Below are 24580 nucleotides of genomic sequence, written 5' to 3'. Positions count from 1 at the left end.
TGGGCGCAAAGTTACCAATTCTTGATGCTTTCTGTTTTCTTTCAGATGTTAGCACCGTTCGATTGGTTTCCCAGGTAAGCCGATGACAAGTAGTGTGTGGGAATCCCTAATTTGCATCTTGCCATAGCAAAGGGTGGTTGTTCCTTATGGGCTTGAACTAGTTGGGGGGCAGGCAGGCTATCTAGGTCTTCACTCAGGTCTGACCATAGTTACTATAATGGGGAAATGTGGTAAAAGTGGAAGAACTAAAAGAGATGTCTACCCTTAAGAAACCTTAGAAGAGGCTTGTTCCTGATCAAAAAGGTGATGATAAGCAAAAAAAGAGTAAAGAAAAATCTTATTCTGTTTACACTTATGAGGCATGGAAGCAGCCAAGCAGATTGACCCTAATGTTGGTGTTTCTTCTAAAACTGTGAGCATGAGGCACTGTTCTGTGATTGACCTCTCTGGTGCATTGTCCTGGATGTGTCCTGCTTGGTTCTGCATGCTAAGTCCTCAGCCATTAGCTCTAGGGAGATTCAGATAGCTGTGTGCTTGCTACAGCCTAGAGAACTGGCAAAGCACGCTGTATCTGAAGGTACTAAGACTGTTATTAAATATATCAGCTCTAAGTAAAGTTTCCTCCTTTAGCTAGGTTACTGCTTGATTACTTAAAAGTAATTGCAACTTAATGGCCTTTTTAAGGGCTATCTATCTTAAAAGAATATGCAGTGGATAACTTACAGAGAAAGACAATATAATTAATGACTTTAAAAGGAGGAACAATTTAAATGAAATGTTGGCAGAGGCTATTCCCGCTAAATTCTGCATTTTCTTTTAAAGGTGTTAGGGAGAGGGCTATGATTTCAGTTGGGACCTCTAGGTGTTAACATACTACAAACATGCCGAGATATTCATCTTTAAATCTCACCCTGTGACCTGTATGCTAGGACTCCTCCAAACTTTTCTCATAGTGTGGAGCCCATCCTAACTGATTGTTTACTTATAGCTTCTTATTTATTATTTTGAGGACCGTCTTCTCCCCCTCTGGTAGTTAAAACCATCCCCAGGCCAATTGCTTCTATGGAGAAGCATTATTACTAATGTATATAGGACCTGGCTCTGTGGAAGCACTGAGCATCTTGCATGTGCGCAAGCGCCTTGGGCAGCTCTGTAAAATATGAGACCATTCATGTCTATTTAGCGTTTTTTTTAAATATGGTTTAGCAGCTGGAAACAAGAAGGACCAGCATCCTCTAGTCCTTTTTCTCACGCCACTGGTCTGTGTTTTGTGGACCACGGACATTCAGGAACCAGGGAATGGTTCCTAGCATACACACAACTGCTTGCATTAGGAGCTGAAGCCCAGCTCCTCAAAGGTATTTAGGCTCCATTGAAATCAGCGGAAGTTATGACCCTCAATACCTTCAATTATTTGATCTGAATAGCCTGGATGAATGCATCTAAAGGGGCTCCTCTCGCAATGCAGGGTTGGGAAGAGGCTGGATCTGACTGGGTTCTGGGCACTTTAACAAGGGATAAAGCCCTAGGGAAAAGGGAAGCACTTTCTCTGCTGAGTTTGAAAAGCCCAGGACATGACCTCAACGCCCCAACTTAGATCTTTCCCTCCTTCTCCTGGGCCAAGAAGCATCTATTCAAGTGAGCCCCTTCCACACTGGGGACTTTCACTTACAAGACAAAATGCCAGCCAAGACCACTCAGCCTCCTCTCAGGTACAAGTCTCCACCTCTTTCCACACTAACCTGGGACCTCCTGACTAATCCCCTCCCCTTCGCAAAGCTAGCCTGCTTCTCCCTCATTTATTGCCCCTCTGCAAGGATGCTGTGTCCCACCAGTCGTCAAAAATATATTGAGACAATCAGGCTGGAGCAATGAGCTGGATTGGTCTAGGCTTAGTTTCTCCATCTCTAAGTCCTTGTCGGGTGGGAGCCAGTCAGCACAAAAGGAACAAGGCCAATCAGAGATGATTTAGCCTGTCTCAGGGCTGCAATGTGATCTGGGAGCTTGTACTCAGGAGCTCAAAGAAAGGGCAGATTTTCTCCCCAGCAAAAGAGGATGGTGGGAAAGTGAAGATCGGGGTCTCGGTGCCAGCATCATAAAATGCCACCAACCCCCCTTCATAGTCCAGATAAACCCGGATCCTCCTGGGGACCCCATGCAGATACAAAGGCGTTTCAGGGGAGGTGAGAGCCCAGTGCTGATCCCAATACTTCCGCACAGCCCAGGTCCTCTTCTCGGGTGTAAAGCTGCTTGCTCCTGTCCTCTTCACGGGCTCCTGGGCCACTCCCATGACCCAGACTGCCCCTTCTCCAACTTCCACTTCCCAGTAGTGTCTCCCGGAGATGAAGCCCTCCACGGCCAGCACACAGGGAGCAGGATCAAATCTCTCAGGATTCTCTGGCTGATCCTGCCGCGCGACTCCCCAGTTCACGCTCTTTCGATCCGTGGACACGTCGAGCCAGGGATTTGCCGTGTCTGGATCCAGAGTCACTTTCGCTGCACAGAGAGGGGGAATGAAAATCAGTGTTAGAGACAGAGCTCGGCCCTGAGGGCAGGGTTTGTTTCAACATCCAGCACAGAAAGGGCAGTGCCCCATCCTCTGCTAGAAGCTGGGAATGGGTGACAAGGGGCGGATCACTTGTTCTGTTCATTCCCTCTGAGGCACCTGGCTTTGGCCACTGTCAGAAGACAGCATCTTGGGCTAGATGGACCTTTGGTCTGACCCACTATGGCCGTTCTTATGGTCTTATGTCTTATGCCTTAGGTTCTGCTGCCATCTCGTGGCCACGCTTAGTCATTGATTTCAGCTTTTCCAAGCCTAGTTTTAATTTTCCACCTCACCCTTTTTCTCTGTTCTGATCAACCGCTGGCCTTCAAAGCACAGACCAATATCCTCTCCCATCTTATCTGATTGTTAAACAGTGACTGAGTCAATTGTATGGTGGCCTCTCCTTGTCTGGAACCATCACCAAACCCAAGCATTCAGACACTGAGTCAGCCCAGCCTCACACAATGGGATCTTCTTTTTAAATAAATGTTGGGTTCTTTCTATTTTCCTTTTTCTTTAGGTGCCTTTGAGTCACCCAAGGTTCACTTTTTCCATTTTTTTCTCTGCAGCCACAAGGGCTAGATGTTTCTTTTGAAATAGTAAATGAAAGTGAGCTTTTCCCATAATCACTTGAATCCAAGAGCTGGTTCTTTAAGAAAAACACCAATGTCATGAGACTTTTGATTAAAATCACAGGAGTTGATAATACTTAGATATTACTTAGACCAGTGGTTTCCAACCTGTAGTCCTTGGAGGTTACTACAGGGTGTTCATGGAAAAGAAAAAAATAACATCCTCACCAAGGGAATGTACAATTTCAAATAAAAAATGATTTAATATAAGATGTGTACATTACAAATTATTACTGATTTCATATTATTTCTTCATTTTTTATGGAAATCTAATGATACAACAGAGTGTAAAAAACAACTAGGAGCATGTGGTGGTGCGTGAAATGTTTGGACATTGAAAAGGGGCCCACACACTCAAAAGAGTTGGGAGCTGCTGACTTAGACAATTCTCCTTAGAAGTTTTTAAGGCCTGGCTTGACAAAGCCCTGGCTGGGATGATTTAGTTGGGGTTGGTCCTGCTTTGAGCAGAGGATTGGACTAGATAACCTCCTGAGATCCCTTCCAACCCTCATCTTCTAGGATTCTATGATTAATACTGCAGCGGCTAATAATAACCCCCTACAGTTGGCATTGAATAGAATAATAGGACTGTAAAGGACTTCAAGAGGTCTTCTAGTCCAGTCCTCTTCACTCAAGGCAGGACCAAGCATTATCTAGACCATCCCTGACAGGTGTCTGTCCAACCTGCTCTTAAAAATCTCCAATGATGAAGATTCCTAGAAGCCCAGACAATGGAAGGTCCTTTTTGTAGCGCCAACTCCAGCAATTAGTTTGGTTCCTGCTGCTTATGATGTTCCTAACCAAATATGTTCTCCCCACGTCAGAAAACACAGTCACATTAATAATATCAGTCTTCCCACAACCGCTTAGAAATTTACCTCTCTCTGGTTCTGGTTCAGGCAACAGACTCCCTAAAGGAAGAAAAGCATGGAAAGGAGATCAGATTTTGTGAATTATGGTCCTGGATTTAGTTAAAAGAGGGGGGTGAAAGACTGGACGGAAGAAGACATGGCCCAGAAAACCCACAGACAGATCTTTCTAGTGACTTAGAATTTTTGTGGACTAATTAAGAAACAGCCATTAGGGCGGTTTGCCTCTTTCACACTCTCACAAAAAGAACGGGACACGGGGACTGATTCCCCTCTCACTCTAGTGTTAATCAAGAGTAACCCCACTGGAATCGCTAGAATTAAGATGACGTACAACCAGTGTCTGTGAAATCAGAATCAGACCAGCCCCTGCGTAAGTAGTCATGTACCTCCCAAACGTCTCCATCTCTCCGTTACCTTTCAGTTTCTTCAGAGTATCCTGGAGAAAAGTGAAATTTTGAGAAAATAACCAGAGTCGCCATTTTGGTTCAGGAGAAGTAGGCGCTGGAGTCTGGAATGTTCCCATTTCGCATCTAGAGAGAGACACAGGGTGTTACCAGCTGATCGCCCAAGCACCGGGGAGAACGGATGGGACAGGAGCTCAGTTTTCAGAGTCACCTGCCCCTAAGGTCTGGGCCGTTCTGGATTCTGGGGAAATGGCAGTAACCCCAGGACATTGGGGACGGAGGGAAGATTAGGTACTGCAGGGGGAAACCGTCCCATGCTCTTCCTGCTGGGCCCTGAGTAGATGTGTCCTTCACCAAGTGCCCGAGTCCCTTCCCAGCATCAGGAAGCACGAGGGAGAGTGAGAAGGAGCCACCAACCTGCTCAAAGTGCTTCTGATATCCTAGAGGGGAGAGAGAGAGAAATGGGAGCTCAGGCCCACAAGCCACATGCTGGAGACCCACGCCATGCCCCGGAGGGGACTTGCTCTGCGTCACAATCAGTTTGAGGCCTGGTTCCTGGCATTCTGGATCTGTACTCTCTGAAAGTAGATTCTCTGAGCACCAGAGACCAGGATTTGGGGTTTGGTCTTCAGGGGAATTTTCTTCCACTCAATTCAGAACAAAGGAAGATTTTTCTCCCCTCAAAGAACCAAAGAATTTCCCATTGGGCTGGGCAGATGCAGGGCTCTGCTTTAATCATTGACTCTTGGGGCCTTGCGATGACGGCTTCCCTCCATTCCCGGTGCCGAGGCCTGGGGTATCTTTCATACAGTCTTACCTGCAGGAATTCACTCGTTGGCTGCTCGCACTTCTCCTCCATCTCGCTGATCAGGGTGTTGAGCCGGGAAACCTCCTCGCTGAGTCTGAGGACATTTTCATCCTTTCTTGTGACAACCTCTTTCGCCAGTTTTTCCAACCAGGTGAACAGGAGTCGCTCTTGCTCTTGCAGAAACTTCTGCAGTTTCTCAAATCGATACTCGATCTTCTCCCTTTCAATATCCATTTGTCTCTGTGATGGACAGGGAAAGGCCAGGAACAGAGAGGGGGAGTCATGCAACTTTCCAATGTCTGAAATAGTCTTAAGTGTAACTTTAAAGGTAACTTGCAAGGAAGAAAAATGGGATTTCAGCTCTACTTTGTCTCCAAGTGGGCCTCTGAAAACTGAGGCACCCAGAATAATCAGTCGCTGTTTAATGACCGTGATTCAAAAATTTAAAGAAGCCCTTTGTCCTCATTCTCCATTTCCCAGATCAGTCTCGGTTCCTTTAAAGCAGAAGATGATCTTGGCTTTACAAAGAGGAAATATTTAATATCTGTCTAATAAAGTAGGCAACGCATCCTTGTTGCTTCAACGTCACAGTATATCTAAGTGACTTAGATGGTTGCAGTCACTGTAGCATGTGAACAACACACAGATTTTATTGTATTTATCCTCACAACACTCCTTGTAAGGATAGAAACCAGGAGTCCTGACTCGCAGCTCCCCCTGTTGTAACTACAAGGCACTACTACCCTCCCCAGCTAGTAATGAACCCAGGCGTCCTGACTTCCAGCTTCCCCTGCTCCAACCACTAGACATCACTCTCAGAACTGGGAAGTTCTATTATCCCCATGCTACAAATGGGTAAACCGAGGCACAGAGCGACTCAATGACTTGCCCGAAATTGCACAGGGAGGCTGGGGCAGAGCAGGTCAAGGAACCCAGCTCTCCTGAGTCCTAGGATAGCATCCTAACCACCGAATCATCCTTTGTCTTCTCACATGGGAACCTCCCTGTGTGAATTCGCTACAGGATACCAGTGGCCGTTACCAGCAGTTCCTGACTTTGCTCCTCCTCACACGATATAAGAGCTAGAATCTCTTCTCTCTCCTTCTCCAAAACATCCAGGCGCCTCCAGATTTGCTCCTGAAAGAATTGGATTACAAGTGTTTGTGGGGCTCCTCTCCCTCTCCTCACCCCCCATAAAGTACCCTCAACCCTGGATCTGAGCTGGGTTCTGTTTAAAGACACTTATGGAGAACAACTGGCAAACATGACCCAGACTATTGGCTTCTGTGGCCTGCCTTCTGGGATGAGATTTCAGTTTCCCGTTGGGAACATTTTCATTTCCAGTAACAAACAGGTGGGTTATGATCAGTCCCTTCGCTCCATCCCAGTTCTGGACTCCAGAACACAGGCAACCAAAACGAGCCCCTGTTCTTCCTCGTCGCAAATGACTTTTAACTTCCCAGCTCTAATCTGAGAGACAAGGTGGGTGACGTAATATCTTGTACCGGACCAACTTCCGTTCGGGAGAAAGACAAGTTTTCAAGCTTCTGAAGAAGAGCTCTGGGTAAGCTCCAGAGTGTGTCTCTCTTGCCAACAGAAATTGGTGCAGTAGAAGTTTGGTCACCCACCTTGTCCATCTGATATCCTAGGACCAACGTGGCTACAACACTGCATGCAGCTATGATCTGTCACGCTAGACAGATTCCCTCTCACCTTGTACTCCTGGGCGGCCTCGTCGATGGGAACCACAGTGTGAGTGCCGTGTTCCCTGGAACTGTCACACACCACGCAGATGGGGCTCTGATCCTGCTTGCAGTAGAGTTTCAACGCCTTTCGGTGTTTCTCACACACGTTCTCTCCTCCCAGCTCTGCCTGTTCCTCATCCCTCACTTGCCTGATTAGGTCTATGAGACTCCCCAGCTGCCTGTTTGCTCGGAGGTTCCTCTGGGGAAAGATCTCCCTGCACTGAGGGCAGGAGACATCTGGATCAGATCTTTCCCAGCACTGGGTGATGCAGGCTCGGCAGAAATTGTGCCCGCAGTCTAGAGTCACCGGATCATTAAAATACTCTAGGCAGATGGAACAAGAAGCTTCATCCTCAAAAGTTTTTACTGGATCTGGATCGGCAGCCGCCATGGCTCCTTGTGAATGACAGAGAGAATCAATTTCATTTCCTCATTCCCAGAAAAGGCCTTTGTTAACTACAGGGCGTTTCCCTGTCTTGTTACATATTGCTGACATTTTCAGAAGAGGAGGAGTGCTTTGTCAGCCTTGCTGCCCTTCATGCTCTCATGAGAAAGGCATCTGCCTATGGCATCTGCCTTCATGGGCACAAAAAAAAAAGTGTTCTTAAATTTGGGTTAAAATAGCGGTGAAGAGAAGGCAACTCATCTTTTAACTCTGCTCAGCAGGTCTAATGAAAGCCTGTCGGTGAGCCTGGGGATAGAATTCGAGGTGCGCGCTCCCCATTAAAAGCTGAGTTGCTGTGTTTTCACGGCTGTTTTCATCGCTGTTAAGAACCTGCATCATTTAGTTAATGTTTGTTTGGTTGTTTTTCAGTGAAGACAGGTGACATCAAAAGCAGCCTTTGCCCTTGGCTGCTCCTGATGTAAAGCTCTGGGGACTAAGGACCAGATCCTCCAAGGTATTTAGGCGCCCAGAGATGTATATTTCTTTCACAGATTAGAGCCCAAAGGGACCATGTGGGATCATTCTGATGACCCAATCCCTTTAAACGTTCTAGGGGCTCTTTGCTCTCTCCACATCCTGCGGGCATGAATCATGTTAGATTCAGTTTTGCAGCCAGAACAATGATGCTATCACAGCAGAGACACCTTGGTTTCCATCAGCTCCCTCTGGTCTCTCCGCCTCTCTCCTTCCCTTCTGGCTCCAGAAATACAACCGCCATCTAGCCTGATCTCCTGTCTAACACAACTCGTAGAACTTCCCCCAAACAATTTCACCTGGAGTTGGGTGCCTACAATGTTCAGGAGATTTCATAAATCCCCCTCGGTGAATATCTCCATCTTCAGGCACTTAAATTGCTTTAAATGCGCCAAATGTGGCCCGAAGAGTTCTTCCCCTTCTGATGGCCTGGAGGTTGGGAGCTTAGAGTAGAATCTTAGAAGATGAGGGTTGGAAGGACCTCAGGAGGTCATCTAGTCCAACCCCCTGCTCCAAGCAGGACCAACCCACTTTCTAGTGTCATTGGCAGCCCTTTCTTTGGGGATCTTGAGAGAGAAGCCAAGTCCTGAATGGGCCACGGAGATTCTTGCTGGCCCTTGGAGGTCACAGCAACTCTGGACCAAGAGTGAAGCACATTGATGGAGGTAAGACATCCATGGGCACAGCCCGGCACATATGGGCTAGACGGTCAGCCGGCGTATCGCAGGAGTAACCCCGTTGGATTCACTGGGACGGATTCCCCTCTCGCTCCCTCCCATGCAGACCAGGAGTAACCGCACTGGAGTGGCCCATAGACACCTACCACCTCACTCCCAGGGATGGTCTCCACTGGAAAATGAGTCTGCGTTAAGTCAGGACTTCGAAGAGCCACGTTAACTGACCCGGTGTTAAATATGGCTTTGGAGTTGTGTTTAACATCCCGCCAGTTTGTAGATGTGGCCCTTCATTTCCCCCCACTCTAGGTGGGTAGGAGATGTCTCAGTGGGCGCTGCCCCTAGAAGGACCAGCTGGTTCAGATCCCAGCAGTCTGAGTACCCCAGAGCTTTTGCCAGAGCAGAGGTGAAGTCTCACTCTGGGACACGCAGGATGTGCCTGAAGTGCTGACTGAGGGGCCATCCCTGGGGGGAGACGTGGGGCCCCATCCCATAGTGCCGACTCAAGCGGTGGGGGAGAGAGGCTAGGTTGGCCTCTCTACAGCACTCGGGAGTGTGGATTTTTCACAGCCCTGTAGACACTGGGGCAGGGGGGAGCTGGGAATAGCCATCTTTGGTGCATAATGGAGTGCCCAGCTCTGCGATCAAAGTGGGGAGCAGAGAACTGGCGCACTCAGGGCATGCACAGAGCAAACAAGGCCGAAGCCAGAGCAAGGAGCTGAGAAAGGGCCAGCTCACTCCATGACGTAGGCTCACAAGTGCTGACACAAAGGGACAGGGGGTGAGAAAAAGCCACGGAGATGGCTAGCACACTAGACAGGGACTCAGGTGACTTGGGTTCAAATCTTAGCTCTGTCATTGTCCTGCTGGCTGACCTTGGGCTAGTCGCTTTCCCTCCCCATGCCTCAGTTTCCCCATCCGTAAGACAATGATACAGGGGCCTCCTTCGTAAAGGGCTTTGAGATCTAAAGGTGAAAAGTGCTTTCTCTGTATATGCTCGATATGAATGGAGCAGTTCACGCACTCTCACGGAGCTGATATTCCAGGATGCCGTCATCTGCACGGGGTCTTTTCATTCAGCTGGGAACACCCTCGTTAGATAAATGAGTCTCTTCACACCTTTTAGAGCCTCCCGTGCTGCAGATGGAAGTGTACGGCCTCTCCCCTACACTAAACCCAGACTGGCGGTAGGGATACTGGATCTTCACCCTCACTCTCTTGCCATGTCCTGCCTCCAACCCCCAGGGTAAGCGAATCAGAGCGACCACCCCGGGCCCTGCGCTTTGGGGGGCCCCCGCCAGTGGCTCCCACGGCAGGGGCCAGGGGCTACCCGGCTTTAAGTTCCTCCCCCCAGCTTGCTGACAGCTCCCACGGCAGGGGGAGTAAGTTCCTCCCGGCTCCTCCGCCCCCACACTGGGTGCAAGGAGGGAGCCGCAGGGGCCAGGCAGCCAAAGGCTGGGCTCCGGGGCAGAGCCTGTCACGCCCGCCTCACAGGCATCTGCCCCTGTCACTCCTGCTCCCTGCTGCACCCACGGCCCCCATGGAGGGGGGGGGAGAGTGGGGGAGAGCGGGAAACGGACCCGCATTCCCCACCCCTGTGGGGCGCTGCAGCCGATGGGTGGGGGGCAAATGTAAGTAGTGGTCCCCGGGCCCACCCAGCTGAGGGGGGTGCTCAGTGACCATGTGCTGGGGTGTGTGTGCTAGACTGGCCCATCCCCGGAGCGTGAGCCTCGCTGATTTGCCCCGCACCCCCCTAGGGCCGGCCCTGGGTGTGACTGTGTATTGTTTAATGCCACGTATGTCACCTAAGGTGTTGCTGGAATGCTCATGGCACGCTGGACCTTATTGTTACAGTGATATGTTTGTTGTGTAGGGGACAGGCCCCACTGTCACCCCCTGGGCCACAGGGTCGTATTATCCATTAGACACAATAGGCACAGTGCCTAGGGCCTACGAAACTTTCAGGGCCTACGAAAAATTTTGTGAACTAAAATAAAATGTATCCGAAAATTTGAAAAAGCAAATGATAAAATCAAAAATTCCTATCTTCTTAAATTAAATATATCTAAGGTACAAATTACTATTCTATTATTACATATATCCATTGTAATTTAATTCTGTGACAGGATTTAAAATTTTCTACGCTTTTAAGGAATATGGTTACGATATTAGCAAAAGGGAATGCATGAAATGCAGGTTTCAATTTTGAACAATTTTTATTTGACATTTTGCTCAGAGTAGCATAACTAGGGTCCACAAAAACCTCGCAATTAATGTGCTTAAATTAACAGCTTAAAATCAAATTAGTTATTTCGGTCGGGGGGGGGGCCTACAAAGGCAAGTGTGCCTAGGGTCTACAAAGGTCTTAAAAAGGTCTTGCTGGGCCAACCTCCTCTCCCTGCTTTGATAGATGGCCTCTTAGGCCAGCACCAGGCGGAGGCTGACACGGATGTCTCGTGACCTTGTGGGGCCACGGATAGGGTGTGTGTAACTTAGAAGGTGCAGGGAAAAATGCAGTCAGAACCATTAAAAAAAAGGGTTCTGGAGGAGCCGGAAAAGGGGCTGCAACCTGGCCCGCAAGAGAAGCGCGTGCCAACGTCTCCTTCACACCGCAAAACAGACAGGTCTCGGGGAAAGGGGTGAACTGTGCCAGGTACACACCCGTGCTCATGGCTCCACAAAGGAGCTGCCAATGAAAGTCCCCGGCGGGTCGTGGGACCGAGGTGGAACGTGGGCTGATCCACCACAGTTCCTCACCCTCCGTAGGTGGCCAAAGGTCCCGCCACTTAGTGTCAGGGCGGGCCATGGGGGCGAGGAAATGAAAAGTGTGGAGCACGAGCGTGTACAGATGTGCCCAGGGCAAACTGGCGGCAGGTCTCACAGCCGGCTCGGAGCGTGCAGAGGGGGTGGCCGGGGCTTTGTGATGAAAGAGATACTGGGGCTCATGCAATTTTTTTTTTAACCTTCATAACTGATGCAGCAAGCCCAGGGGCGTGTGTGTGTGTGTGTGTGTGAGAGAGAGAGAGAGAGAGAGAGAGAGAGAGAGGTCCACTTCCCCTACCCATGGGCAGCCTCTCCCAGAAAATAATTCACTTCCTGCTGCAGGGGACACCTTTCTCAGTGACACTGGCCGTGTGTGGGATTTGCTCTGCAGGTTTCTGTAGTTCAAGGGCAGAGACTGAGACGGACTCTGGCAGGATGCCTGCTCGGCCCTGATCTGTGTGTGCTGAGAAGGGTGGAGTGCAGAGAAGGCTGGTTCAGAGGCGGGAGGCTGCACTAATCTGTCCCTGTGCTTCTCTTCCTGGGTCAGACGTTGCTGCATCCTCCATTGTGATCTGGGAGCCCGGGCTGAGAGCAGCTGGGTCTGTTCCCCCGGAGAGACCTTCGTGAAACCTCCTCCTGTGCCCAACCCAGGTGGGGATTTTCTCCAGCGGCTGGAACTAGCCCCCTGAGGCAACCCAAGGCCCTACCCACAACTCCTGAGCCAGCAGGTGATGAGAGGGGGAGATCTGGGGGGAAAGGGCTGGGGAGGGGCAGGAAAGTGACTCTGCTGAGTTTCAGTTACAGCAGTCACAAAAAAATGGGAGGGGGCCAAAGCTGTGTCAGCCTATCGAACATTATAGGTAATTACAGCAGAGTCTCAGAGTTATGAACACCGGAGTTACCAATGGACCGATCAACAACCACACGCCTGCTTTGGCACCAGAAGAACACAATCAGGCAGCGCCAGAGGCCCCCACCCCCACCCCCCAAAAAAAAAGAGCAAATGCAGCAACGTGCCGTGTTAAACGTAAATGACTAAAACTGCAAAGGGAAAGTTTAAAAAAAAAAGACAAGGTAAGGAAATGAATTCTGTGCTCGTTTTGTTTAAATTAAGCTGGTTTAAAAGCAGCTTTTTCTTCTGCATAGTAAAGTTTCAAAGCTGGATTAAGTCCGTGTTCATTGGTAAACTTTTGGAAGAATCACCACGTTTTATTCAGAGTTTTGGAACATTTCAGAGTTATGAACAGCTTCCATTCCCGAGGTGTTCAAAATGCTGAGTTTCTACTGTATACTACATCCTGCAATGTCCGGGGGGGAGAGAGGGGAAATTACACTCCTGAAAGCAATGATTCGCTGCTTTCCTTCTGCCTAGCGTCTGCTTCAGGGTCCAAACTGGAGAGATTCAGGAGGAGAAGTGGGGAGGCAGGGGGGCTGTGAACAATCCCCAGTCTGTCTTTTTGTGCCTCTGAGGATGGGTTGTCAGAGAGGAAATAGATGAAACATAAGAGGTGTTATAGAGAAAAGGGATGAGTGGAGAAAGGGTGACAGAAAGGACGGGGTTTCACTGGAGGTTATTTCTTTTAAAAATCTAAACCCTTTACTGCCTGTGTGATAAGCAATTGGTTCCCCATAAATTCCATGAAGATGTGGAATTCTCATAGATTTATGGAGTTGAAGGGCAGATCATCTAGTCTAGTGGCTTTCAACCTTTGCAGATGACTGTCCCCCTTTCAGGAGTCTGATTTGTCTTGCCTGCCCTCAGGATTCTCCTCACTTAAAAAGAACTTGCTTACAAAATCAGACATAAAAATACAGAAGTGTCACAGCCCGCTGTTACTGAAACAGGGCTGACTTTCTCATTTTTATCATATAATTATAAAATAAAATCAATTGGAATATAAATATTGTTCTTACATTTCAGTATATAGTATATAGAGCAGTATAAACAAGTCATCGTCCATATGAAATGTTAGTTTGTACTGATGTTGCTAGTGTTTTTATGTAGCCTCTTGTGAAACAAGGCAAATATCTAGCTGAGTTGATGTTCTCCTGCGTACCCCCAGAGGTTTGTGTACCTCTGGTTGTAAAGCACTGATCTAGTCTGACCTGTCTCTCACAGGCCACTTGTATACCACCCAGCCACTTCCCCATCAAATCCAACAACCAGAATTAAACCAGAACTAGACAAAGGATTACAGCCCTCTGGAAATAAAGCTATGGCAAGACAGGCAAAGAACAGGAGGCCCCTGCCATGGCAGAAAATTGGTTGAGATGTAGCCAGACAATCCCTGCAGGTGACACACTCCCCACACTGCACAGGAAGATTAAAAAAAATACCCCACCAAGATCCCTGCCAATCTGACTTGGGAGAACATTCCTTCCTGACCCCGATTATAGTTAGACCTGAAGCATGTGAGTAAACACCCGAGAAAGAGAATTCTCCGTACCACCTCAGAGCACTGGCCCACGCCATCCAGTGTCCCATCTCCAATTCTCTGATGCTTCAGAGGAAGGAGGGGGAAAAGAAAAGCACCCCCACCCATAATCCCAATTAATTCTAGTGAGCAGTGGGGTAATGCCTTCCTGACCCCTGCAGGTGACTGGCTAAAGCCATAAAGCATGAGATTTTAGAAATGTAAGACAGAAATGGAAAGGGATCCCTAGAGCTGCCAAAAATTTCCCCAATCTTCACTTGCTCTCCTGGACCTGTTTGTTCCATCAGAGATGTCAGGTTTTAAAGGACTGAATGAGGCAGGGTCCTGTGTTAGTGAACAGTGCGGTGTGTGATCCTGTCATTAGAGATTATTTCCTAATGCACTCACACAAGGGGGCAGAATGAACATCTTGAGTCTGGCCCTGCCTTACTGTGAGTGCTGGACTTTGCAACCGTAAGAACATTCTTTTAATGTGGATTTTGTGGGTAATATTGATATAAATCCCTTCCAGTTTTGCTGTGCTTTATCATTATCCAATTTAGCAATATATTGCAATCCTCGCTGATCTTGCCCCTTTTCCTCCCAATAATCATTTGTTATTATACCACCCCCCAGATTTTTTCCCCTTTTGTCTCAAGTTTTTTATATAAAAGCCTCTCAGAGTTTGATCAATTTCTCTCTATAGATTACTAATATATTATCTGCATCAGTGGTGTACTGTGGGTCTCCTGCGTCTGGGGGCCAATACCTGTATTTGTGCCGCCCCCCCCTCCCCCCCCCGTCAGCGATGGTGGCAGCGCCCCATGGGGGGGTCTGCGGGCCCGTTTCCTGCTATCCCCCACTCCCTCCCCCCGCTGTGGGGGTGGTGGGTGTGGCAGGGAGCGGGAGTGACAGGGGCAGATGCTCCTGGGCCGCCCCGTGGCAGGGGGGCATGCTGCCTGGCCCCTGCAAAGCCGGGGTCCCCGCAGCTCCCTCGTTGCACCCAGCACAGGGGCAGAAGAGTGGGGAGGTGGAGGGGCCAGGTCAGTGCAGCCGCCAGGGACGTCAGCCGGAGATGGCTCCAAGGAGGAGGGCCCAGCCGGTGCCCCCCCCAGACCGGCACTTGGGGGCATGACCCCCTCCTGCCTTCCCCCTCAGTACGCCCACTGATCTGCATAAATGTTATTTGTTTCTCTAAATAACTATTATTAATATATAGCCCCAGCGATAATGCCTTTCTTCCAGTCTAATTAGCCAAGTTATGTAAATCTTTTCAGGTTTTCCTCATTTTCTTTCTCAGTTATATACTGATACAAAAGCTCTTTAAAAGTTACTCAGCTTGCTCACTAATTATTGTCTAATGGGGAATCTAATGCGAGTAGTATGGGGAATAAGCAGGAAGAACTTCAAATGCTAGTTAATAAACAGCACTATGACACAGTTGGCATCACAGAGGCTTGGTGGGATAATACGCATAACTGGAATATTGATATAGAAGGGTACAGTTTGCTCAGGAAGGACAGGCAGGGAAAAAAGGGAGGAAGTGTTGCTTTATATATTAAAAATGTACACACTTGGACTGAGGTTGAGATGGAAATAGGAGACACCTGTTGAAAGTCTCTGGGTAAGGGTAAAAGTGGTTAAAAAACAAGGGTGATGTCATAGTAGGGTCTACTACAGACCACCTAACCAGGAAGAAGAGATGGATGACACTTTTTTTTTAAACAACTAACAAAATCATCCGAAGCACAGGACTTGGTGTTGATGGGGGACTTCAACTATCCAGACATCTGTTGGGAAAATAATGCAGCAGGGGACAGATGATCCAACGCGTTCTTGGAGACACTTTTTTTTTACCTTTAGAAGGTGGAGGGAGCTACTAAGGGAGAGGCGTTTCTAGATTTGATTTTGACAAACAGGGAGGGACAGGTAGAGAATTTGGAAGTGGAAGGCAACCTGGATGAAAGCCAGCATGAAACTAGTAGAGTTCATGATTCTAAGGAATGGTAGGAGGGAAACAGTACGCTAAAGATAATGGATTCAAGAAGACAGCCATTAGCAAGCTCCGGGAGTCGGTAGGTAAGATCCCATGGGAAACCAAGTCTAAGGAGAAAAACAGTTCAAGGAGTTGATAGTTGTCACAGAGACAATGTCTACAACTGGAAGTGGGGTTCACATTTAAGCCCTGCCTAGAGGGAAAAAACCCTCTGATTGGCTGCTCCCCCCATTCCCATGGTGTAAGCAGCCAATCAGAGCTGCTGCAGGAAACTCTCCCTCTCCTCTCTGGTGCTGAAGCTGTCCTCGCAGTAGAGGAGCTGGAAGGAGCAGAAATTGCCCAGCTGTGATCAGGGCGGCTCGGCTCCCTTCTGTTCCGCACTCCCATTTCCGTCCCTGCAACACCTGGCTTGAGAGTGGGGGCAAGGAACTTCTGGAGCTGTAGGAAAAGCAGAGGTGGAGAGGCAGAACTGATGTGGGGGCTGAACTGACGGGGGGTGGAGCAGAACAGAGGTGGGAGCAGAATGGATGTAGGGTTGGAGGGGACAGACCGACGTGGCATCGCTCTCATTTCTGTTGAAAATTATGGACACTCCCCACACACACACACACAAACACACACCTTTTTGAGACCACATTCAGCGCTGGTCTCTCAGATTCCTAGATACGGCAGTGCAACAGCCTTGATCATCCTGGACTGGAAGAAATGTCTGGTCTAAGTGCCCCTCAAACTCCCAAGCCCACAACATCTCAGGCTCTTACCCTGGAACCTGGGAGGTTTTACCTTCTGGAGCATAAATGTTCAGGAGAACTCACAGACTTCCTGCTCAAATCTAGGAACTGCCCACACCTGGGCTTTTCTAGGGATTCAGATAACTGGATCTTCATGGTGCTCTTGACAGGACAGGAATCCTGTTTTGGATCACAACCAGGAACATCTCTCTTTCTAGACAGGTTCTTGATTAGATCCGAGTGCTTCCTTAGGTCAGAACAGCACAATGCTTCATTCAGGTAATTTTGCCATAGGGCTACCTGGCCTTCAATGTGTTCTCTTCCCTGTCACTCAGAAGAGATGTGGTGGTGTTTGTCTGAAATGGCATTTGGACAAAGGGTTATGCAGTCTCTCCCTTGGTTTTTCATCATATCTCAGGGGAAGAAAGAGAAATAAAACAAGCTCTCAAATAAGAGCTGGGTTTCCTGTTGGTTCAATTTTCTTGATGTTTTAAGTTTCCTTCTTGTTCGTGGAGATTGTTTTTAGTATTGGCTACTTCCCTGCTGTAATGGATCATAGATCACCAGGTACCTAAGAAGGAGAAAGGTAAAAGTTATCTCCCCACCCATCATTTTCCCTTCTCTGAAGTGGGCTCTGATGCTCCATGACACCCCACACAAATTCCAGTTGAAGGGGAAATCTCTCAATCCTTCTTTATTTCCCCTATGTAACCCTCCAACAGAGAGATGGAGAAAACTTAGGATTCCCACCTATTGGGATCTTGCTTTGTTGTAAAACCTTCATTTCCACTTTTTTGTATACTAAATGAATAAGTAGATAAAGTATCCTACCTGGAGATGGCTAATCTTTTGTAAAGTTTATTCATCACAACTTATAGCTTGTCTTCTCAACTTGGAGAGTTGTCTTGAGAGTTAGAGAGGCAAAATGTTCACAGAACACCTCCACCTTCTCGCACGACAATGTGACGCTAGAAGATTTTATTTTATTTTATCTCCATGCTCCTAAGATTGAGGAGTAACCCAGTTGTAATGGATCACTGAGCACCAGATGCTCACTTCAGAGAAGGAAAACTTAGACGGGTAAGCAGATTTTCTCTTTCTCAAAACCCTAACAGTTATAGTGTTTTCTTAGTCCTCTTGTCTGTTCCCCTTTCTTTCCTTTGACTCTAGCACTGGGAATGACTTTAGATTCTCTCTGTATCCCAGCAGGTGAAGGGAAGGTGAGTGAGAATGAAGAGGAGAATTTCCAGTAGGAATTCCTAAGCAAGTGGAACTGCATGAGATGTGATCAGGAAGATCAAAATGGAATGTTTCCTGGACTGTTGGCCAGGGAAAATCCTTTGAGAATCATTGCAGATCAGAGAGACAGCAGAGAAACCAATTGTGGACGGAAGTAATTACATCTTGTGGGGAAGGGTGCAAAGACACAAAGGAAACCACAGCCCAGGAAAGAATCCACACACAAAAGAGAAGAAACACATGCACAACGTGTGGCAAAATTTACAGTTCAAGATCACACTTTATTACACACCAGAAAACCCAGACAGGAGAGAAACTCTATAGATGCCTTAAGTGTGGAAAAAGATTTAATGACAACTCGCACCTTGTTGGACATCAAAAAATTCACACAGGAGAGATCCCTATAAATGCATTGACTGTGGGACTTAGTTTAGCGACAGAAGCACGCCTTATTACATATTAGAGACCCCCCACAAAGGAGAGAAGTCCTACAAATGACTTTACTGGGAGAAACCTTTTTTTTCAGCACTCACATCTTATTTCACATCACAGAATCCACACAGGAGATAAACCATATAAATGCCAGGCCTGTGGATAAATTTCAATGGCCAAACCTAGTTTGATACCAGCAAGTCCCTACAGGAGAGACACCCTATAAATGCACTGAGTGTGGAAAGGAATTTAGTGATAAGTGATACCTTATGGGACATCAGAGAACCCACACAGAAGATCAGTCCTATAAATATCTTGACAGCGGGAAAAGCTTTAGTGACAACTCACAATTTATTACACATCAGAGCGCTCATATGGGTGAGAGACCCTATAAATGCCTTGACTGTGGGAAAAGTTTCATTCAGAGCACACATCTTATTGTGCACCAGCGAATCCACACAGGAGAAACCCCCTATAAATGCCCCGACTGCGGGAAAAGCTTCAACAGAAGTGCAAACCTTACTAGACACCAGATAACCCACCTGGGAGAAAAAACGCCTCCATGCCCCGACTCTGGGGAAGCATGTAGTGATAAGTCACAACTTACCACACCTCACAGAATCCCCACAGGAGTGAAACCCTATATATGCAAGGACTGTGGGAACAGTTTCATTCAGAGCTCGGATCTGATTGTGCATCAGAGAATTCACACAGGAGAAACACCCTATAAATGCCCCGACTGTGGGAAAAACTTCAGTCGAAGTTCAACCCTTACTAGACATCAGCGAATCCACACGGGGAAAAAAACCCATATTTGCCTGGACTGTGGGAAAAGTTTTATTCAGAGCTCAGATCTTATTGTACATCAGAGAAGCCATACAGGAGAAACACCCTATAAATGCCCCGACTGTGGGAAATATTTCAGTCGCAGTTACAACCTCACTAGACATCGGAGAATCCACACAGGGGAAAAACCCTATACATGCCTGGACTGCGGGAAAAGTTTCATTCAGAGCTCAGATCTTACGGTGCATCAGCGAATCCACACGGGGGAAAAAACCCACACATGCCTGGACTGTGGGAAAAGTTTCATTCAGAGCTCAGATCTTATTGTGCATCGGAGAATCCATACAGGAGAAACACCCTATAAATGCCCCGACTGTGGGAAATACTTCAGTCAGAGTTACAACCTCACTAGACATCAGAGAATCCACACGGGGGAAAAACCCTATACCTGCCAGGACTGCGGGAAAAGTTTCATTCAGAAATCGGATCTCATTGGGCATCAGAAAATCCACAGGGGAGGCAAAAAACACAAAAGCCTCAACTTGTGAGCAAAAATTTAGTTCACATCCTACTACACACTGGAGAACCCATGTTGAAGAAAGACCTTATGGATTCCTGGACTGTGGGAAAAGATTCAGTCAGAGGTCAGGTCTTATTTCACATCAAAGGATCCACACGGCAGAGACCATGTACGTACTCCGCGGGTGTGAAATATTTCATTCACCGCTCACAGCTTTGTATACATCAAATAGTACATGCAGGAGAAACACCCTATACATCAGTGGCTCTCAGCCTTTCCAGACTAATGTACGCCTTTCAGGAAGCCGATTTGGCTTACGTACCCCAAATTTCACCTCACTTAAAAACGACTTGCTTCCAAAATCAGATGTAAAAATACAGAAGTGTCGCCGCGCACGAGGACTGAAAAATTGCACCTTCTCATTTTTACCATACAATTATAAAATAAACCGTGCCCCGCAGGTTGAGAAACACTGACCTAGATGCCTAGGCAACTGGTAATTACCCATGGTGGGGGAGGCACAGTGGCAGGCTCTCCCCTCACCACCACAGCCCCAGTCAACTTCCCGGTGACTGCCAAGGTGTACCCTCCAGCAACACCCTCTTGATATAATGGCACCCCCCTGACCATGGTACCCTGGTGGTCGCCCTCTGCCTACGTCAGAAAATGGGACAGTGGCACCCTGGGGGAACTTGTATTTTGTCGCCCTTGCCCCGCTGCCTTCCCTGGCTCCCCCATCACCCTTGGCCCCCGCTGACTCCCCCAGACTTCTGCTCCTCCCCATCATCCCTGGCTCCCACTGACTCCCCCAGACCTCTGCCCCTCCTCATTGCCCTTTCCCTCTACCTATCCCCACCAGTTCCCGCTGCCTCCCCCCACTCACCACCCATTCCCCCATCACCCCTGGCCCGTTGCCTCCATGGGCTCCCCAGTTCCCCTGGGCCCTGCTGATTCTTCCCCCTCCCCCCCCATTGCCACAGTTGACTCCCCAAGCTCCCTTTTGTGCACCCCAGGCAGGCCAGTCCAGACACGTACTAGAGAAAGTAACTGCGGCTGCTGGGAGCGAGGGATGGGACACAGCAAGCTTCCCCGTGCCCCCTCTGGCAGAGAGCTGTGCTTCCAGGCCCATCTCACTTCCCTGCTCTGGGCACCACCTAGTGGAGCTCAGGGGAAGTGCTAGCTGCTGGTGCCCCTCCCACACACATCCCTTCAGTCACGCTCAGCCCGACTCCCACCCTCGCAGAAATTGGTGAGGGGCACATGACACCCCCCACACGCGTCGCCTATGGATATAGTATATAGAGCTGTGTAAACCAGTCATTGTATGGAACTTTAGTTTGCACTGACATCGCTAGTGCTTTTCATGTTGCCTGTTGTAAAACTAGGCAAATATCTAGATGAATTGACGTACCCCCTGGAAGACCTCTCTGTACCCCCAGGGGTACGTGTACCCCTGATCGAGAACCACTGCTATAAATGCCTCGAAAGTTTCAATCACAGCTTACACTATATTAAACATCAGAAACTTGACACCAGAGCAAGAATTTGAATGAGAGAGATCTTCAACTGGGCTCTGACCGTCTCAAGCACAAGCAAATGAACACAGGGAAGAGACCTCTAGATCGTCTTGACAGGGAGTATGCTCCACGTGGAGTTAACGCCACGTTGGACAGCATAGACTTCTCCACACCGGAAGGACATTCTCTCAGTGCCCGGATGAGGACTGGCCATGGTTTAAAAAAAGAAATCCATTTCCTAATTTTCACACACACACGTCAGGAGCATTTGGCTGCTAAGGATCCAGCTGCCTGTCTCAGGACACAGCGTCTGTCTCGGATTCTCTTTCCTTTTCTGCCAGCTTTAAAATGTAACTCTGTTGCTGGTGGCTGCAGGAGCCACGAGCAGCAATGTGCTGGTCTGAAACACACACAGCTGAGCCGGGCTCAGGGCATTGGTCCGGGAGGGGGGGTTAGCTTTTTACTTCTGGCTTGGAAATAATAAAGTAGAATTTAGTTTCTTGAACTTCCTGAGTCTTTTGTCTGGAATAGTGAGTAAAAATGGCCTTTGATGGAGTCAGAGGTCATCTAGGAAACCTCTTTCAGGTGTTATTTCCCCAATCCTGAGCACCACAGACTGCAGATGCTAGAGCGTTTCAAATCCTTCTATGAGTCTCTGGCAGACAAACCTTCATCTACAGGGGAAATTGCCTCTGACTGGCATTTCTGTTCTCCCGTCAGTCTGTGGGAGCTCTGCTGCTGCTTTTCTTTCTCTTTTTTTTTTTTTAATGCCTGGGTGAGAAGTCGTGGAGAGAAATAATGACCAGCTTTGTAAAGTGCTTTGAGATTGACTGATGTAAAGGGCTAGGTCCGAGCTAGGTATTATTCATTTAATTCATTATCCCAAAATCAAGTGCAAGGTGCAGAGTGCGTGGAGGGTCACACCAGCATGACAAACCCACAGTATTTGTTGTTAAAGTTAAACACACACTCGAGGCCTGGTTGGCTACGGAAATGCAGGCAGGTCACCCAAAGAAGCTTGTCATACACTCTCAAACTTCCCATAGAGTCAAAACTCAATGTGCTCCTCTTACTCAACCCGGTTTAAATCTGGAGTGACCCCACTGGCATCACATGGGTTGATTCCCATCTCCCCCAGTGTACATCAGGAGTAACTCCATTGGTACCATGTAGGCTGTTGCCCTCTCAATCAGCTTGGTGCAAATCCAGAGTAACCCCATTGCAGTCACTGGAACGGTCTACACCAGTGTGGAGCTCTTGTGGGAGGAAAATCAGATGCTGTCTTCTGACAGTGGCCAATGCCAGGTGCTTCAGAGGGAATGACCAGAACAGGTCATCATTAGGTGATCCATCCCGGTGCATATTCCCCGCTTCTGGTAACAGCAATCCCTGCCCATCCTGGCTAATAGCCATTGATGGACCTTGGGTTAATGTAGGGTTAATGTTCAGTGTGAATGTTCAAGGCCAGGCTTCTAAACACCAAGCCTACAGGCTCAGCTCCCACGGAGCCGGGCTTAGAGTGCACTGTAGAAATACCCTTAGAGTCATAGAATCATAGAAGATGAGGGTTGGAAGGGACCTCAGGGGGGTATCTAGTCCCACCTCCTGCTCAAAGCAGGACTAACCTCAGCTAAATCATTCAAGCCAGGGCTTTGTCAAGTCGCAGCTTAAAAACGTCTAAAGATGGCGATTCTAGGTAACCCATTCCAGTGCTTCACCACCCTTCTAGTGAAAAACCTTTTCCTAATGTCCAACCTAGACCTCCCCCACTGCAACTTGAGATCATTGCTCCTTGTTCTATCATCTACTACCATTGAGAACTGCCTAGCTCCCTCCTCCCTGGAATCCCCTTTCAGGTACTTAAATCCCCCCTCATTCTTCTCTTCTGCAGACTAAACAAGCCTAGTTCCCTCAGCCTCTCCTCATAAGTCTTGTGCTCCAGCCCCCTCATCATTTTTGTTGCCCTCCGCTGGACTCTCTCCAACTTGTTCACATTCTTTTTGTAGTGGGGGGCCCAAAACTGGACACAGTACTCCAAATGTGGCCTCACCAATGCCGAATAGAGGGGAATAATCACTTCTCTCGATCTGCTGGCAATGCTCCAACTAATGCAGCCCAATATGCTATTAGCTTTCTTGGCAACCAAGGCACACTGCTGACTCATATCCAGCTTCTTATCCACTGTAACCCCCAGGTCCTTTTCTGTAGAACTGCTGCCTAGCTCGTCGGTCCCCAGTCTGTAGCTGTGCATGGGATTCTTCCGTCCTAAGTGGAGGACTCCGCACTTGTCCTTGTTGAACCTCACCAGATTTATTTTGGCCCAATCCTCCAACCTGTCTAGGTCACTCTGTATCCTATCCCTACCTTCCAGGGTATCTATGACTCCCCCTAGCTTTGTGTCATCTGCAAACTTGCTGAGGGTGCAATCTACCCCATCCTCCAGATCAGTAAAGAAGATGTTGAACAGAACCAGTCCCAGGACCAACCCTTGGGGCACTCCCGTTTGTGACCAGCGGCCAGCTAGACATGGATTTATTGATCACTACTCGTTAAGCCTGATGATCTAGCCAGTTCTCTATCCATTTTATAGTCCATTCATCCAACCTATACTTCTTTAATGCTGATAAATAGGAGAGGGTTCAGAGAACAGCTATGAGAAAGCTTAAAGGATTAGAAACTTGCCTTAGAATGATAGACTCAAGGAACTCAATTTATTTAGCTTAACAAAGAGAAGTTTAAAGGGTGACTTGATTAGTCTATAAGTATCTGCATGGGCAACAAATATTTAATACTGGGCTCTTCAATCTAGCAGAGGAAGGCGTAACACGGTCCAAATCCTGGGAGTTGAAGCTAGGCGAATTCAGATTGGAAATAAGAGATCAATTTTTAGCGGTGAGAGTAATTAACCGTCAGCACAATTTACCAAGTGTCATTGTGGGATTCTCCATCACTGACCATTTTTAAATCTAGACTGGCTGTCTTTCTAAAAGCTCTGCTCTAGGAATTATTTGGGGGCAGTTCCATGGCCTGTGTTAGACAGGAGGTCAGACTAGATGATCATAACGGTGCCTTCTGGCCTCTACAGCTTGGGCCTTCAATTGGTGGACAAAGGCCCCCTCCTCAGGCCAGAGCTTCAAAAGGCAGGGAGTTTTTCATGACTGGGGGTAGGGAATTTGCATTCTCCTCCCTGCTATGTATTCCCCAGGAAAACCATTTAACACTTTTTCTCCCCAAAGTCCATTCTCGTCTGGCACATTGTTCAATATAATCCTTTGACACCCCAGGTCTCACATCACATCTGCACCAAAGGGAGGTGACAGCTGGGAGCCTGAAGCCTAGAAGTGGGTGACCTTGGTGAACCGCAGAAGCGAAATACAATTTCAGCTGCCCTGACACTATGGAAATGGGTAAATACATTTCACCTGTCTCAATATCCCGAACTGTTACTGTGTCATCTTTGCTGTTGTCCTTTCTTCCCTTTCATCCTGGCTTGAGGAATGACTCCTGCCTGGATTCTCTCTTCAGCAGGTGAAGGGAAGGTGAGTGAGAATGAAGAGAAGAATTCCCAGCAGGAAAGTCC

The 24580-nt window shown here is 48.1% G+C and overlaps 1 protein-coding gene, 1 long non-coding RNA gene and 1 pseudogene across 2 annotated transcripts; 2 read left to right on the top strand and 1 right to left on the bottom strand.

The window, feature by feature from the left end:
- Positions 1-24580, top strand: part of LOC137162545 (zinc finger protein 208-like) — a 220664-nt pseudogene that overhangs the window by 193205 nt on the left and 2879 nt on the right.
- On the top strand, positions 39-5077 carry LOC137162550 (uncharacterized). The gene is made up of 2 exons (XR_010922394.1): positions 39-74; positions 4474-5077. It is a non-coding gene; the product is annotated as an uncharacterized lncRNA (long non-coding RNA).
- LOC137162535 (zinc finger protein RFP-like) lies at positions 1979-7406 on the bottom strand. The gene is made up of 7 exons (XM_067562421.1): positions 6978-7406; positions 6306-6401; positions 5274-5504; positions 4874-4896; positions 4467-4582; positions 4059-4091; positions 1979-2496 (listed from the first exon to the last, which is right to left on the bottom strand). The coding sequence occupies exons 1-7, from the start codon at positions 7398-7400 to the stop codon at positions 1979-1981; spliced, it is 1440 nt and encodes a 479-aa protein (XP_067418522.1). The 5' UTR covers positions 7401-7406.

This window comes from Emydura macquarii, unplaced genomic scaffold (assembly GCF_026122565.2).
Source record: "Emydura macquarii macquarii isolate MOO-44397 ecotype Brisbane River unplaced genomic scaffold, CSIRO-AGI_Emac_v2 contig_2428, whole genome shotgun sequence".
NCBI lineage: Eukaryota > Metazoa > Chordata > Testudines > Chelidae > Emydura > Emydura macquarii.
The sequence above is the reverse complement of the archived record's forward strand: the minus strand, read 5'-3'. Positions and strand labels throughout refer to the sequence as shown.